At 37.8% G+C, this 17347-nt stretch overlaps 2 protein-coding genes across 2 annotated transcripts; one reads left to right on the forward strand and one right to left on the reverse strand.

The window, feature by feature from the left end:
* Positions 1-6654: 6654 nt before the first annotated feature.
* psme2 (proteasome activator subunit 2) lies at positions 6655-11344 on the forward strand. Its single transcript, XM_082152875.1, has 11 exons — positions 6655-6813; positions 7184-7216; positions 7307-7369; positions 7566-7652; positions 7733-7778; positions 8892-8989; positions 9076-9144; positions 9250-9317; positions 9644-9698; positions 10520-10606; positions 10758-11344. The coding sequence occupies exons 1-11, from the start codon at positions 6766-6768 to the stop codon at positions 10836-10838; spliced, it is 735 nt and encodes a 244-aa protein (XP_082009001.1). The 5' UTR covers positions 6655-6765; the 3' UTR covers positions 10839-11344.
* lsm5 (LSM5 homolog, U6 small nuclear RNA and mRNA degradation associated) lies at positions 11255-17267 on the reverse strand. The gene is made up of 5 exons (XM_082152908.1): positions 17125-17267; positions 16029-16124; positions 15656-15683; positions 12500-12572; positions 11255-11488 (listed from the first exon to the last, which is right to left on the reverse strand). Exons 1-5 carry the CDS (start codon positions 17168-17170, stop codon positions 11456-11458), a joined length of 276 nt encoding a protein of 91 aa, XP_082009034.1. The 5' UTR covers positions 17171-17267; the 3' UTR covers positions 11255-11455.
* Positions 17268-17347: the final 80 nt, after the last annotated feature.

Below are 17347 nucleotides of genomic sequence, written 5' to 3' on the forward strand. Positions count from 1 at the left end.
TACATCCTCGTCCTTTTTCATTTCAAGGACGAGTGTGGTGAAGCAGCAGGGAAAAAAATAAGAAAAAAAATAAATTCCCTTTCATTTTTCAAGTGATTCTACATACAAACATTTTGGAGAGTGTGAATGCTGTATAATGCTTCAAGCTACAAACACTGACATGCAGAAGGCCGTGACATTGCTTGACAGCACCATTCAGAGCTTGTCTACTAAATAACTAAAACCTTTCATTCAAGTTAAATGAACACCATTGGTTCTAGCTGATTTTACATGGTTGATTTTATTGCGTTTTATTTGTTCCTGTTTTGTTAAGATTACTTGTTTTAATCACGTGGAACCACTGTCCATGAATGAATGAGTGTGACAGTGCATACAGTGAACCCTGTTGGCTATTTGGAGACCGCAGTTCACCCCACTACAATAATGCATGGGTGAAGGGAGTCAGAGATTGGGGCCATTTGTCAGATTTTTTTTTTTAAATACACAAGTCCTCTCAGTTTCATGATCAAGCCTGCATGAAAACACTTGGTGCTTCCTGTTTGTCTTTCAGCTGCAGTCCTGGATGTGTGTGAATGCGGGCCGAGCCCCGGTGTCCCTTCTTTAAATAGCTCTTTATTGGCTGAGACTCTCGCTTACGGCCATACCACCCTGAACACGCCCGATCTCGTCCGATCTCGGAAGCTAAGCAGGGTCGGGCCTGGTTAGTACTTGGATGGGAGACCGCCTGGGAATGGCTCATGACCCCCCCAAGTACATATCCTCAACCCTGGGATCGATCGAAAATGATCAAAACGGATGGTGCCATCTGGTGGTCAACGTCCTGAAGTGTTTTTTACAGAAATTGTCATGTACAAGGTCTAGTTTATTGAAATCCACTTGTCTGCTGAATGTTTTGTTTATTATTTTCATAGTTTGAGTTGATGTAGCTGATGAGATTCATATAGTCAAGTGGAAAAGTGTGCAATTGTCACATTTTTGGGCTGAATTAAGAAAGGGTGTAATGTATCAGTGCCCTCTCACTTTGTCTGGAAGACATCAGAGCCGTTCACAGAACTCGTTTTTGTGACCACCCAGGGGGTACAGCCAGCGCACAGTGGGGTGTATTCACACCTCTGGTAGTGACGGAGAAGAAACAAGGGCTTCTAATTGCTTTGATGTTTTTTTTTTTTTTTTTTCACTATCCCACCCCTTCTGAAACCCAAGCATACAGAGACTCCAAAATACTTGAAATACTTTTACAACTTTTATTTTTCACCCAGAATGTTTCATTTAAAAGACAATGCATGAAAACACAAGTAAACAAGATCTGTTTGGTTTAAAGCTCGCTCACCACGACAAGGTACAGATCTACGAGCGAGAACACGAGACAAGACAAGAAACAAACATTTACTACCATTTGCAAACATTTAGTTAAACATGGAGATGACAGACATACAAACATCACAAGGACACGCACACATAAATAACATTAATAACAATCAAAAACACTTAACAATTAAAAACACAAACTTGTACTTAAGATAAAAATTAACAATTGGTTTGTACAGGCCAAAGCCCAATAAAGAACAGGATTATCCAAAGACTCAGGTCACCAATCAACAAATAAAGGCTCAAGCCATTCCTGTCTGTTACATTTTGTGTGTGTTTTCTTTGGTAAACTTTTGTTAAACATGAAGCAGACAAAGACATACAAACATCACAAAGACATGAAGCTGACAAAGACAAACAAACAACACGCATGACAAAAACACAGATTATTTGAACATTAACAACCACTAAAGGGTATGTAAACTGATTGTGTTAGATCAGAACTGATTAAGGTTAAAATGATTGAGGTTAGATTAGCCTTGATATTGAACATAGGCCAGAACATGTTTGTATTAAAATAAAGATACTACAAAGTGCATTTTAACAGCAACGTAAATAATAATAAAAAACAAACAAGAACATTCTTAAGTAAAACTGTAAAGTGCATTTTTTGAACTTTTTAACTATATAAATAAATAGATTGTACTTGAAGCACTTTGAAACACAAACAAACACACAAACAAACAAACACAAACAAGCCTCTTTCTCTCTCCTACAGATGGCACAGGAGAAGTGGCATCACACAGGTAAGTTATTTACACAGTTATTTACAGTTATTTACACAGTTCTCCTCTTTTCCAACTCCGCATCCACCACACTTTTAAAGTGTTCAAAGCTGTCATACACCACATTGTCAGAACCAGAGGTGGTGGATTTCCTAGTGGATGGACAGTAGGAAAATATCTTCAGGGTGCTTCCAGCCACTTTGTCCTTGGAAGGTGTGTACCTCTTCCGCTGTCCACCACAATTAGGCACGTGGCAAGCCCCACATGGCCGCGAGGACTTGTTCGGCATGAATGCCTTGACTGTTGGTGCAGGAGGTACAAAGCTCTGGCTGTACGATGGCCCACGAAACAGGACGGAGGGAGCCTGTGGCTGTGCGGGGAGAACCAGCAGTATGGGTGCTGCCGACACAGGGGGTGGTCCATAGGTGGGCGCAGCAGGCTTTGGCTGGAGGTGGGTGGGCGCAGCAGGCTTTGGCCGAGTGGAGGAGGACGACGCCGTGGGCTGAACGGGCTGGTTCACAGGAGGCACGGGCTCTGGCTCTTCAACAAATAATCTGGAAATATAAAATACACATGTAATAAGTATTGATATGATGTGTGTGTTATTTGCTTTCCACAGCCAACAGGTGAAACAAAGTGCTTATGACAACTTACCTCCGCTTCTCACCACGCCTTTTTCCAGCCTCGTGATGAACGTGCTGGTACTGGACCTGAGGCCGGTCTGGCGGTGGGAGGGATGTTGGCAGCGCAGGAGCTTCCGGGAACGGTGCGTCCGACAGCACTTTCAGGTGAGGCGTCACCTTCGGCAGTACCGTCGCCCCGTAGTTAGCCTTTTTCTCCTCCTTGGCAGCGAAGGTCGAGATGGACTTGGCGTTCAAGTTGGGCAGTACCTGCCGTAGAGCTCTGGGTTACCGTTCCTGACCGCCTGGACCAGGAGCATCATGTTCAGTTTATAGACGTGCTGGAGAGGCAGAAAGCACACCCTGTTTATTTTCTTTATTTTACAAAAGCACAATGTTTTGATTTGATTGTAAGTGGACACATACAAAAATAGACATATCACAGATTCTTTTTTTCATATTTCTTTTTTCTGTATGACAATAAATGACGGAGTAATTTAAGTTTATTGTGCTAACAGTTACTATGTGAAGAAAATCCAGCAAAACGCGCCGGCGCGTCCACACAGTAGTAGTACATTCTTCATGGTCTCAACATGTAAAATCAATAGTCTGGTCGCATTTTAAACGCATTTCAGAGAGATCAAACCTAGCTATTTTAATGTAAACAAGCGGTGCTTGCCTAACGTTAGCCAATTGGTGGCAGAAAATTTGTGTCAGTACGGCGCTAACGAGATATTATCATATCAGGCAAATTATCCAAAAATATATCGAGTTTCATTCATTACTTAGCACATAATTATACCAAACGTACCTGAGAGCAAAAACAAAACAGTCCAATCGGTCATCAATAACGCCACGCTCACACAGCTAGATGACGTTTTCCGATCCTCGCTCAATGATTGGTCTGTTGAGCGCTGAGCTCTGCTCAGCATTGCTCAACCATTGGCTGATCGCTGCTCAGCTCTGCTCAGCATCGCTCAACCATTGGACGGCTGACGATCGCTTAGGTACTTGGAGGGGAATTTGCTTGGGAATACCAGGTGCTGTAAGCTTTTGCTTTATCTTCACTAATACACTTCATGGCTCGGCTCGGTTGTTCCTTTATCCTTTCAAATTCAATTGCTTCATTTATTTGTCTTTTATTTTGCTTTCTCTCTGGCTTCTGTCTGTTTTCGGTGAGCAAAGGACAGCTCAGGCTCGTCATTATTTCTTCCTCCTCCAGGGGGCGATCGACAGGCTTTTTTCTCTCTCAGTCTACAAGCAACACAGAACTCTGAGCGCTTGTTCTTTTGTAACCCGCTCCTTTCCTCAGCTTCAATTAGACCAGATATTCCCAAACCTTTTTTTGTCAGCCAAACGCTCAGATTTTAACTTAATATTTCAATAATTCCACATACATTCGCATGTTCATGGGTTTCCGACGTTGGGAACGGTCAAAAGAGACATGGAAGCAAACAGATTAAATATTTAATCTTTTCTTTATTTTAAGTTTACTTATTTAATTTTATTTGGTTTTATTGTAATATAGGGCTGCGAGTATAGGGCCTATTGATATTATTATAATAAAATAGTTTTAACAAATTATAAAAATGAAAATATAAATAGGCCTATGTTGTATATTAACTGTCCTGTGAAATACTTAAAAAAGGAGTATTTGATACGCCCAAAATTAATGGCAAAATAATTATCTTATTTTACAAGTTATTTTTTACAAGTTATGTATTTACAAGTTACAAGCACTATAACTCCATATTTGTCATGAGTTTGTAGTCTACTTTATGAATGAAATGGTGATGTATGGGTTCCTGAGCGCACAACTGGATGATTCTGGACAAACTTTAGTTTACGGGCATTTGTGTGACAGTGAGAAAATGGAAGTATCCTGAATGGGACCAAACCTTATACTAGTAATCTCAGTTTCAAAGATAAAGCCACAGACATAAATAATGTGGTTGTTAACGTGGATTTTAGTGTTAAAAAATGACTCGCTAAGAATTTTTGTGTAAAGTTATACAGTTTCACAACTTTTACTAGTTGTATGAACAGTGGAAACTTAATGGCACCATTGATGCGCAGTTGGAGAGGGACATGCATGATGCTGCGCTTTTTTTTAAACAGGTGCTAAAGTGCATTGTGCAACCTAGCGTTCCGGGGACACAGAGACATTTTGGGACAGCCAAACAATGGGAATTTCCTTGCCATTATTGAGCATTATTGACCTATGACCCTGTGGCTGTGCTGCAAGAGCAGATCAAACGGCCCAAGGGGTCAATTAAATACCTCAGTCCCTCTATCCAAAATAAGCTCATTTAGATTTTGTGGGACTATGTTCCACCTGCTGGTCCTCTAGATATGAATCCATTGTTGCTATTCGGTACAGATATGTGGATGTAATGAAAGCACTGACAAAAATATATTTAACAAGTGACAAGAAGCATGAGCGTGGTGAAGCAGCAGGAATAAAGAAAAACAATTAAGAAATTCCCTTTAATTTTCTAGTGATTCTACATACAAAGATTTTGGAGAGTGTGAATGCTGTATATCTACAATGCTTAAAGCTACAAACGCTGACATGCAGACGGCTGTAACATTGCTGGACAACACCATTCAGAGCTTGTCTGAGTATTGTGGCGCTTTTGACCAGGCAAAGGTTAAGGCACAGGCGCTCGCAGAAAAATGGGGATCTCAGACAACTTTTGAACATTTGAGAGTCAGAAGAATGAAATGTCATTATGACTAGTTGTGTGAAGAAGAGCGCCTGTCCAACACAGAACGTTATTTCAGAGTCAACATTTTTAACGCTAATCTAGACACAATAATCAACCAGCTCTCTCAAAGATTCAACAGTATGCCAGCAACCTCTGACATGTTGAGGCCCTACACCCCATGACTCTTCAGCTCGCAAGTGATGATGAGCTGTATGTCAAGGCAAAACTTCTGTCTGACCACTACAACAGGGACATAGGATTTACATTTCCTGCACAACTACTGTCATTCAGGGCCTGTTTTAGAGCAAAAAATTTCTCAGCAGTCCTCAATCTATCAACTTGCCAAGATGTTGATTGTGGACTCCATAACATCCACCTATGGTGAGGTGTGCACTGCTCTGCTGTTATTTTTGACATTACCGATGACAGTGGCAGCAGTACAAAGATTGATTACAACATAAACGCTGTTTATGTGGACATTTCCCGAGGGATTAAAATGGCGTGATTAAAATGGCATGAAAAACATGCTAAACAATGTTTTATTAAAAATGTAAAAATGCAGAAAGTTTTCTGTGATGGTTAGGTTTAGTGTTGGGGAATAGAATATATAGTTTGTCCAGTATAAAAACCATTATGATAATGAGTAGACCAACGTGAGTGTGTGTGTGTGTGTGTGTGTGTGTGTGTGTGTGTGTGTGTGTGTGTGTGTGTGTGTGTGTGTGTGTGTGTGTGTGTGTGCTCAGTATGTTTAGAAATACAGCATCATCTACTCACTGTTAAAACAAGAGCCTCTTGTCTTTCCGTCCATCATGTTATTCTTCTTCGCGCTTTATTTTGTACAGTATAGGGAGAATGGGTTAACTTTTATTTATCACTCTCTATTTACCATTTTTATTTTCAAATTCGAAAAATTTCTAATTTCACATTTTATTTCACTTCACTATTAATGGTTAAAACGTGTTCATGTGTGTAAGATACAGAAATAAACTATTAAAATTAATTCCAAAGTGGTGTTTTTGGATCCCTCTAGCGTCTGGTGGACGCATGCCTTGCATGTGTGTGCACAAAACGGCGCTTTTTAAATGAAATAATGAGGAATGTGTAAATTAATTATGCAAAGCTTAACACATTAATCTAAAAACGTAAATACAAAAATTTAAATATTAATAATGATGAAAAAAATGCGTAGCCTATTTCACTGTATCCTTTAGTAGTGGATTGTGGGCGTCATTATTAAATCGAAAGTGTCGCGAAGTGAAAGTGAATTGCGCGAGCCACCTGAACGTCTGCTGCTAAGTGTACCGTGATCTTTTCCTCTGAAAATAACGCAGAATTGCTTTCATTATGTCCAGAGCTAAAGTACTGAAGATAAACTCTGATAATGCAGTGAGGGTAAGTTCATCTCTATAGATTTTATAGTATCTCCACTGTCAACAGAGTCGAACAAATTTAAAGTAAACGCGTTTGCGTCTGTTTGAGCTGTGACGGTATGGCTCCTAAGAAGATTTAAAGGGCTCTTTGTTGGTTGTTTAATGATTGTTGAAAATAAAAACCTACTGGAAATCGATGTTTATATGTAAAAACAAACAAAAAAAGAAAAAACCCTGAGTCACACTTCCTCATCCACGAATGTTGAAAGTGAAAGTAAACATGGCCATTACCTGAAGGCGCGATCATTTTCATGGACAAAGACAACCTAAATATTTCATTTAAATATATAAAAAAAAAAAAATAATTGTTCATCTGTGTTACCTTCATCCAGATAGAAAATTACCGCCAGTCACTGTATAAGCAGGTATGAATTCACTTGAAATAATACACACATAGGCTATTTGAGATCGTGCACTGTGGCTGTTTGTGCTTACAATATTCACTGTATTGGTAGGCAGAAGAGCTGTTCTCCAATCACATACCTTTGAAGATCTCACAGCTTGACAACCTGCTGAAGGTACATCTTTTTTTGTTTTTGTTTTTGGTAGATTTGTATCCAAAGTGACCTGTACCTTTAGGTATTCATGTCAGTCTGTATGTGTGTCCTTGGGAAATTAATTCGTGACCTTGGTTTTGCTGCCCATGGTTACCAGTTGAGAAATTTTACTCCAGCATCAAGTGAAATGAAAAATGCTTCTCTTTTATGGTTTTAGGGGGATGAATTCAGTATCACTGACCTTTCGTCTCTCCATGCACCCCTGGACATTCCCATTCCTGACCCCCCTGCTGCAGAGGAGGAGGTTGGCATCCGGATCAGGATTCATAATAATTCTAGAAATAGATGTCCCTTACCCTAACATTTATTAAAATATTTTAATAGGAGATGGAGACAGATAAAAATGAAGATGATGAGAAAAAGAAGAAAGGTAATTTTGCACACACACGTAAATGAGATTTAACTGGTTAGTCATGTGATCTCGATTATGATGAGGGTGGAGAATAAAGGCTTTGTCTTGACCAGGAGTGCCAATCCTGTTCCTGCATATCCTCCTTCCTGCAGAGTTCAGTTCCAACCCTGCTTCAACACACATGTCTGTAAATATCAAATGTTCTTGAAGATCTTAATTAGCTAGTTTAAGTGTGTTTAATAAGGATTGCTGAACTTTACAGAAAGGCATGTGCCCTTCAAGTAGAGGCAATAGTGCAATTATTAGTTCCGGGCACATGATTGACTAAGCAAAGTCGTAATTACAAGTGGGAAACGTTCATACTTAAATATTAATTCTATCAATTATAGAATTCATAATGGACAAATTACAGATTTAGAATTTTAGTCAATTTAACATAATGTCCCAACGTCTCTGGGAATGGGGTTGTACTTTTTTCTCTTCTTCATCTGTACACCATCTAAATGTTGTCCTTTACTTCATCTAACCAGCACAAATCAAACAAGTGTTACTATACCAAACCAAAAGCAATGGAAAATTACTGCTTCACAACATCGTCCTGTGACGTTAAAAACCTTGAATCAATTTTAATAAATTTGTTTATTATGATCCTGGTATTCTTTCTTTTTGTTTCCATCGATGCATTTTAGAATAGGTGGAATACCTTTTTAAAATGTATTTTTTTTGCATGGGACAGGAAGGGGAGGTGGGGGTTTCCGCACCACATGTCGGAGTGCTGACGTAGGTGGGGTTTTACCATAGTAAAGTTACTTTGTGCACCTTTATCCTTGTGAATAGTGACAGAAAATAAGTGAAAAGAGAAAATGAAAAGCATATATATTCATGATGGTGGATTATTGAAGCAGTCCGACACTGGTGAAGTTAACAGCACCAAAAATACCTGGTAATCAACAAAAGAGAATGACTGGAGAATCTGCTAAAACAGTGGGTAAAAGGGTTATGCACTGATTAGATGAAAATGTATGTTTACCAGAGTGATGATAATGTAAGAAGAAATGTAGATAAAATAGGAAGTGCAACCTTAACTGTAAATATGGAATATTGTTGTAACGTTACATTTTCTTGTGCCAGCTCCCAAGTGTGGCTTCATCAAAGGAAATGAGCGGATTGTGAAGTTGCTGGATATTGTAAAACCGGAGATAATGGCTCTGAAGGAGACATGCATCACTGTAAGTGGGCAAAATTGACTCGTAGATACGTTTTCAGCATTTTCCAAGACTGTAGTTTGGCAGCTTTTTTCTTTACTTTTCTTCAGGTCTCTTGCTGGATTGCTCATCTGATTCCAAAAATTGAAGATGGAAATGATTTTGGAGTTGCAATTCAGGTTATTAACCCTTAATTCTTCTTTGAAGATGGCTGGTTTATAGACTGTGATCGACTATGGCATATAATGTTTTTGAATGGTTAACATGACTGGTTGAAATTTTAGGAAAAAATCCTTGAGAGGATTACTGCTGTGAAGACCAAGGTGGAGGGTTTTCAGACCAACATTAACAAGTATGCACAATTCCTAACTATTTCAGTTAATTGATTATGCAAACTATGGAAGCTTGTTTCAGGCACGTAATAAAAAAAAAGGATAAAAGTAATTGCAATTTTTTTCTTGCAATTGCAACTTTAATCTTATAATTTTGACTTGGTTTCTTGCAATTGCGAGAAAACAAATCAGAATTTTGAGATATAAACTCGCAATTGCGAGAAAAAAGTCCTCAATTAGCTTTTTTATTTTTTTTATTCTGTGGCGGAAACAAGCTTTCATTGTTTACATGTTTTACACTGCCCTGAATTATTCATGTTGGTAATCAAAGTGTGTTTATCTGCAGGTACTTCTCAGAGAGAGGTGATGCAGTGGCCAAAGCTTCCAAAGATACACATGTGGTGAGTTACCTATCCAATCCACTTATAAGTGTAAACTTTTTTGTATAGCTACAGTTATTAAATAGGGCTTTCAATATCATATTCTCAGGGGGTTTTAGTATTTTTAGTAGATTTTTTTGTATTTTCACACACATTAAACATCACTCTCACCCACCTTTTAAGAATATGAAAAGGCGTGCCGTGTACACAGCAATGAAATCCTTTTTAATGATTAAAATGTATATTATTTATTTCATTTAATAAGTTTTATCTGAAGTTTGCTTTAAAATAATACATGATTATTACATGATTTGCATGTTAACTGTTTGGGGGTAAATCACCAGTGGCCTGTTGCATGAAGCTAGCTGAACAAACTCTGAGTTTCAGAATAGGTTTAGAGTTGACAAAACCATGCAAATCCAACCTGAGCAACGAAATCACCCCCTATACCCTCATTTACTGTTCCCTACATTAATCCACTAATATGCTCTTGAAGGAGTGAATGAAAACGAGTGAGCGAATTTGGACACTGACTGTGCTGAAAGGGCTTCTGCTCTTTCATAGTTTGTGCTTGCTGTTTAATAATAATTTAATAAAGTGCATTATGGGTAGTCTCTAGCTGTTGAGTGTTCATCCGTCGTACGCTCATTATTGTGGTGCATTATGGGATTGAATGAGTATACTCGATAGTGCACTTGTAGTGGGTTTGCACCTACAAATGGCTGTCCCCTCAAATAGTGCGATATGTGCGAAATATGGGGGCGATTTTGGACACACCCTGGTTTACATCAGGTTCAGGTTACAGGTTTTGTGTAATAATAAAGGACATGTTCTTTTGATAGATGGATTATCGCTCTCTGGTGCACGAGAAGGATGAAGCAGCATATTCTGAGATCAGAGTGATTGTGCTTGATATACGCGGATTCTACGTGAGTTGTTTACATTTATTTATTTAGCAAACAGCTTCTAAATGAGAAACGCTACAACACAAGTGAAGGATATGGCCTTTATGAATGAATCACGATAATTGTGGAATCCTCTGTACGGCTGTATATTCAGATTGCTGTTGTTTGTACTCAGGCTGAACTATATGACGTCATCAGCAAGAACCTGGAGAAAGTGACAAACCCCAAAGGAGAAGAGAAGCCATCCATGTACTGAGACAGATACTTACTGGGATCTTAATATACATACAGTTGTACAACTAGACCAGTTTTAAGAATTTCTCATTTCTTTTCATTTTTGCCATTCTAGATACAGTAGTTGCATGACACTTTTGACAGTAGATTCATCTTTTAAATGGGTTTGTTACTAAACTTGTTTTTTAAATTAGTCACAGTGGTAGTGGAATTCAAAGCTACATGTACATCTATTTCAGCATATACAAAATTAAATAAGGAAAACCTAATAGCAAATTCACTCGTAGGACATGTTCTTAAAGCATAAAAAATAAAATAAAAAAAAACATTAAAACCAACAATGATTTCACAAAAGATCTTCAGTTTCTTTATCTACAGATTCCACTTCAGGAATATAACACAAAATGCTGTTATACAATGAATGACAACACAGTCCAGTTAATTTTATTTGTTTTATTGTAACAAGCAACAAATGTTTACAAAACCATTTTGGATCACTTAAAGAATAAAATAACTATTGTGGAAAAACTCCCCTCATGAAATGAAAATGCCTCTTTAAAAAAACAAGAAGTGATCAATTCTTCCATGAAACAGGAACATAATTTGTACATTTATTTTCTGTAATGTGCTACACGTTTCTCAAACTTCTGGTCCTTCTCCTCCTGGAATCAACTGGAAAACAGCAGAAACACATGGTTTTGTCATATATAACAAAGTGATGTGCCATGTTGATTATCGTTCATCTATTAATGCAATTTTTAATTGTGTTGAGTTTTGGTAATGTTATTAAATGGAATATATGGTCCAAATAATTAAAACCGCATTTCGACAGATGTAACAAATCAAACAACATGAAATCTGGAATGGGTTAACTAGTCTTTCTATAGCCTTTATAGATCTAGGCAAGTATTTCTGTTAATTATTATGTTTAGTTTTACAAGTCCATATAAAAGAAAATGACTCCGTATCATTAGCTATGTTTGCAAGTTGCAAATTTAACTTAATCGCAAAATAGGAATATAACATAAAACATTTGTGAATAAAGCACCGTTTTCATCCCATGTGTTCAAGAGAAAAAAATCGTCTTCCTAGGACATTGGTGCAAAAATATCTGCAATAAGAATGTAAATAGCTGAAATCGGAGAAGAAACTGTGGCTCTTTTTTTCAGATGGCCTGTCAATCAAACTCCCAACAAAGGGTGAATTGAGAGCATACGTTTTTTAAATGCGCATTTTTTACGTTTATGCGCATCTTGGCATTTCCTTCCAGCCTGAATAAAAATAGGTGGGTGGAAACATATTTTTCCAAATGACCAAGCTCAACTGAATCCTAACAGTTGGTTGTCAGTGTAAATTTGGTGCATTGCGACTATCTTTAATTTGCATGCTGATGGTATTATTATCAAGTGACTAACAGATTAAATTGGAATTACAGAATTACAAATCGGTCAAATTAAAGAGACAGCGTTCTTTAGGGCTTAAATGTTTGATAAATTCAGGTTACACATAAAATTAAGCAAAATACTATAACTAAACAAAAAATAAACTTGCATAAGAGCTTTACTCATATCACCTGTATGCATATTCATACACTAAATCCATCTCAAAGCAAATGTTGTCAATTCATGAAGTGTGGATTGATATTTAAAGATGACGATTTAAAGAAGAACTCAATGATCATACCATTGTGATGTTATTGCCATTGAGAAGAATCTGATCCAGTTTTGTGATTCTTCTTCCCTCTGGAGTGATTTCACTGTGACACAACAACAACTTTAGCTATGGCTCAATAACAAATAATGTTTCAGATTAAAAATAAAGTAAGTTTTCACAAATGTAAATTTCATAATTTTTTGCAAAATGATTATCGAATTACATACTTGATTTCATCATTCTAAAAAATGTGGGACCACACAAAAAAAGTAGTATATTTTCCTTACAACTTGAAAATGTACACTTCCAATACAAATTCCAAGTAAGTTTCTGAATCATAAATATATAATATAGTATCACCTTATTATATAATAAAATATAATAATAAGGTTCCCATGGGGTTACTTAATATAACCTGAACAATGTAAACATGAACATGTTTACATTGAATGGAAAGGCTTCTTCGTCACAAACGTTTTTTGCAATACTAAGCAATATGCTTTTGAAACGTACACTGATATGTTGGAGACAAGACAGGTGGATGCCATTTTTAGTGGAAACAAAGCAAAGACACTCACAAGACACAAGGGAACCTCAAGTGACGACAGCATTTCTTAAATTTTTCTTCTTCTTTTTAACGCTGGATGTTTTAAACGTACAGTATGGAATTTTTCGCCACTAGGGGTCGCTAACCTATTTACAATAACAAAGGCGTAGTTTGATGACGCAACATTTGCTAAGAATTATGGATCTTGTCGTCAACGTCAAGCCGACCGATCTAATCTATGGATCTAATAATGTTTATGGATGACTGAATAACATCGATGCTTTTATCATGACTGTGATATGAAGCAGTTCGGGATTGCTAAGAGACAGCTATCAGCTCCACACGTGACACGAGTCCCGCATAAGGAATATGGACATTTCATTCTACCGAACTAACGTTACACGCGAGTGCAGAATTACTACTCACAGTCACAGGTCAGTTTATTAGACAAATTAAACTTGTGAGGTAACGCAGCGTTGTTTCACTTGGTCTAACATTACACTATCACACTAAACTGCATTTGAATGTGTTGAAATGTATGTGTTAGTTTGTCTGTATGAGACTAGCAGTAAGCTAGATCAACATTAGAATAACATACAGATCATATTCTAACATTTCATCATGTTGAGCTATATAACATTGATTAGTTTTATGTAAATGTGCTCACCTGTTTAATAAAGTACATGTAGAAGCGGTCGAAGTCTCGGACGTGGAGCTCTCGTTTATATACTGTCTATGGGAGCTCTAGGCATCTCGAAAACACCGCGCTGATATTGATTCTCGTTTTAGTTCTCCTTTTGTATCCAAAGTCTGCTTGCCATGGTCCATAATGTTTGAACGAAACAACAACAGCGTGCAAATAGACATTGCGAACTACCGTCAGTCGCTTTGGTTACTATCAGAGGGCTCTGGTTCATAGCTCTGGTTGCCATGGCAGTACGAGCGGAAACCAGGGACAACGCGGATATGACCCCATTGACGGCGACAAAACGGAAATAAAGAAACGGGACGTTTCTCGAATTAAATTACAAATTTCTCCTGGTTTGAAAGTTGTTGGAAACAGTCGGGATAATGTAAGTACACAACTAAAAAAAATATAACATAGATATAGAGATTTTTGCTATTTTTAAAGCAAAAAAGTTACATATTGTGGCTTTAAAGGTCCCATGACATGCTACTTTTTGTAGGCTTTAATATAGTCCTTAGTGGTCCTTAGTACTGTATCTGAAATCTCTTTCCAAAAATTCAGCCTCGGTGCAGAATTATAGCCACTACAAGCCAGTCCCAGAATGAGCTTCCTTCAGACAGGCCGTTTCGGTGTCTGTAGCTTTAAATACTAATGAGGAGGAGAAAGGCGGCGCAAGGTGGAGGGTGGGTGTGGCCTTGACCATCTTGCGCAACGGTACCATGCATGTTTGTTTATGTTGGATATATTGCAATGGCACGAAGACACGCAGTCGTTCAAGCATTTCAGTTTGACCCAGAATCTGGTCCATAATTCCAGAGGGAGAAGCAACGGATGAAGAAGTTGCAACTCAGCGGCTCCAGCAGAACGTTTCCGAATGGTTAGTTTAAAATATTATGTCTGGATACAGTACTTTATTCGGATGGTTTACAGTTATCATCATGTATCTAACGCGAACCTACTGTTGCCTTTTCATGAGAGATCTGTAACGTCTGTAATTTATCTTATTACAATTACATCAAGCTCTGCGATCTTGAAATGCGGATATCGCGCGCGCCATATAACCAACAGGAAAACGGTTAACGTTATCCAAATAACAAAGAAATGTACAACACTCGCGTTACAGTATGTGTAACTTGATGCTGTCTACCTTTACATTAGCGCAAGTAACTGCATAACGTTAGCTGCATAGCTAATGTGACAGCCACATTCTACGTGTAAGAAGCTAGGTAACCATAAACAGTAAAGCAACACACTTATATATAATTTTTTTTTACTTACTTGTCCGACATTCAGCAAGCCCAGCTCTGTATTGACCATTCGATGTTCATTTGTACATCCAATTATTGAGCAATTATTATGCTTCGCTCGCTCAAAAGCCATGATATCTCTCGTGGACAAACTAAAATCGCTCACGCGCGTTCTACTTCCAAGCTAATTTTCTCATGGGCGAGAAATATTCTCTGGGCGGGCAAAGCAGAGAAAGGGGAGGTAACATTTCTCCTTATGACGTCATAAGGAGGAGATTCAAGATCAGCCCGGTTGAGCTTCCATTTTCTCAAAGGCAGAGAAAGATAGCAAAAGCTCGATTTAAACCGATTAAAATTTTTAGAAACTTGGGGACCATATTCAGGCTAGGGGAACTCATATTAATGTTAAAAAAACTCAGAAAGTGGAAATTTCATGTCATGGGACCTTTAAGGAGATTAAAAAAATGTGGCATTCTCCAAACACTTTTTGAACCCTGTTAATAAGAACGCCATGGTGTCTGGCCCCCAAATATCCCAGAGAAACATCTAGCCTACATAAGAATATGTTTTATATCATGTATATTTACTTGTATGTTTGTGAAGTTGAAGTCAAAGAAGTTGGATGCATAAATATGGTAAAAAGTTATTTGGCATAAATTATTAGGCATATATTTGACATGTTGTGGATAGGAACATCTACTTACAACTCTGTCACATCCTCAAGGACCATGTCTGATCAAAAGAATCAAGAAAATGAAAAACATCACAAAGAATTAAGAATATAATTACATTATGAAATGAGAATCTTTAGCACATTCCTGCCACACTCTTTGAATTCAATGCACCTTCTCTTTCTTTACATCATGTCAGCAGAATTGCTGCAGAGGTAATTTGCTTTTTATTTCACTTAATTAAAACAGTAACAAAAATGGAGTCTCTTACATTTACACAACAAATAAGTGAATGTGTACCTGTATTATTGGCCACTTGTGTTTTGCTCAATTAAGTTAAATCTAATCCTAAAATATTAACCATCACAAATAGGTGTCAGCGTTTTTCCCAGCTGTTAAAGGATACTGACAAAGTCATCGAACCCGAGCAGAGTTCCCACAATCTCTTTATCGTTCTTCATGACGATGTGAATCCGAGAGCCAATGCATTTATCCACCAGCTCTGAAAGACATCATACAAGTCAAGACAAACACAATCAAAGACAATAGAAGCAGTGTGAGGCTGTGTGATGTTTGCAGTGTGCATACTGTTAAGAATCTGTAAAACCTAACAGATGCAAAGACACATTATCTCACAACATACCGAAACGGTGAATAATAAAGCAGTTATATCGGCTGTCACGGTTACGCCTATAGTTTGAAGGGTTTATGAACTACAAATGTATAATTTAATCTTCAAAAAGTTTGACATTAATACTCATTTTTTTGTTAATTATATTTGGAGTTTGCCATTATTAGAGAAGTCACAGACAATTTTGTAACAAGAAGGTGCGTGTGATATGACAATATTGTGAACATTAAAATGTCTCCAAGACCCGCCTTTACAGAGAGGTCTAGTGTTGTGCTACAGTGCACATTCTATCAGTAGCAGTTTTAAGGCTTTCGCCGATGGTCCAACCTGTATGTGTGTGAGTATGAGTACTAAATCATTCATACAGAATTGCATTTAACAATGTTTTAAATCAACACGCCCCTTTCAACTTCAAAACTCAGCAACTGGTCGTCTATCATCTAGAATTCTGAGATTACTCACTTGTAAAACGACTTTTAGTCATGCTTGGTCATACATGTGCTTGTAACTCGTAATTAACCGTTATACCTGAAAGGCACATAAATGAATGAAATAGCCTAATTGTGAATGAGGCTATGGGTGCGAATTCGGACACAGACACGGTGATGCAGGCACTTTAACAGAATTCACCCATACTGACTGCAGGGTCTGATTTCAGTTTATATCCTACGATTCATTTGAATTAAATAAAATGTTTCAACGATTATGCCTATATAAACCGTTTGTGTAGCTACACGTGTGTCCAATAAAATATAATAAAAAGTACTGAGGTTTGAATGCGACTTACAGGGAACTCTATGCTCCCTACTACAACAACTACAAACTCAATCCAATAAAGCAAACATTCAATTAAAATGAAAGTCGCACATACCGAGAGGTAAAAGCTGCGAAGGGTTTGTAGCTGCTACTGCCGCCATTTTGATATTAGACCTGAATAATCGGTCACAGGAAACGAATGACAGACACGAGAAATCGATGTCAGATAGTTTGGAACGCGCTTGGCTGGGACTCACCCCACTCACCAGCAGGAGGTGCTGCGGCTCTTCCGAAGTTTGAGTTCGTCGTTCAAGACAGAAGATAGTAGACAGTCATTA

Source organism: Leuciscus leuciscus, assembly GCF_965113295.1.
Source record: "Leuciscus leuciscus genome assembly, chromosome: 21".
Classification (NCBI taxonomy): Eukaryota; Metazoa; Chordata; class Actinopteri; order Cypriniformes; family Leuciscidae; genus Leuciscus; species Leuciscus leuciscus.

Excerpts from the sequence above, each read along its gene's own strand:
- psme2 (XM_082152875.1), top strand. The coding sequence starts at position 6,766 with ATGTCCAGAGCTAAAGTACTGAAGATAAACTCTGATAATGCAGTGAGG. Across the intron at positions 9,145-9,249 it reads ATTTTGGAGTTGCAATTCAG|GAAAAAATCCTTGAGAGGAT; the intron begins GTTATTAACCCT and ends TTGAAATTTTAG. Across the intron at positions 9,318-9,643 it reads TTTCAGACCAACATTAACAA|GTACTTCTCAGAGAGAGGTG; the intron begins GTATGCACAATT and ends GTTTATCTGCAG.
- lsm5 (XM_082152908.1), bottom strand. The coding sequence starts at position 17,170 with ATGGCGGCAGTAGCAGCTACAAACCCTTCGCAGCTTTTACCTCTCG. Across the intron at positions 15,684-16,028 it reads CGGGTTCGATGACTTTGTCA|ACATGGTCCTTGAGGATGTG; the intron begins GTATCCTTTAAC and ends TCTTTTGATCAG. Across the intron at positions 12,573-15,655 it reads CTTGAGGATGTGACAGAGTT|TGAAATCACTCCAGAGGGAA; the intron begins GTAAGTAGATGT and ends GTTGTGTCACAG.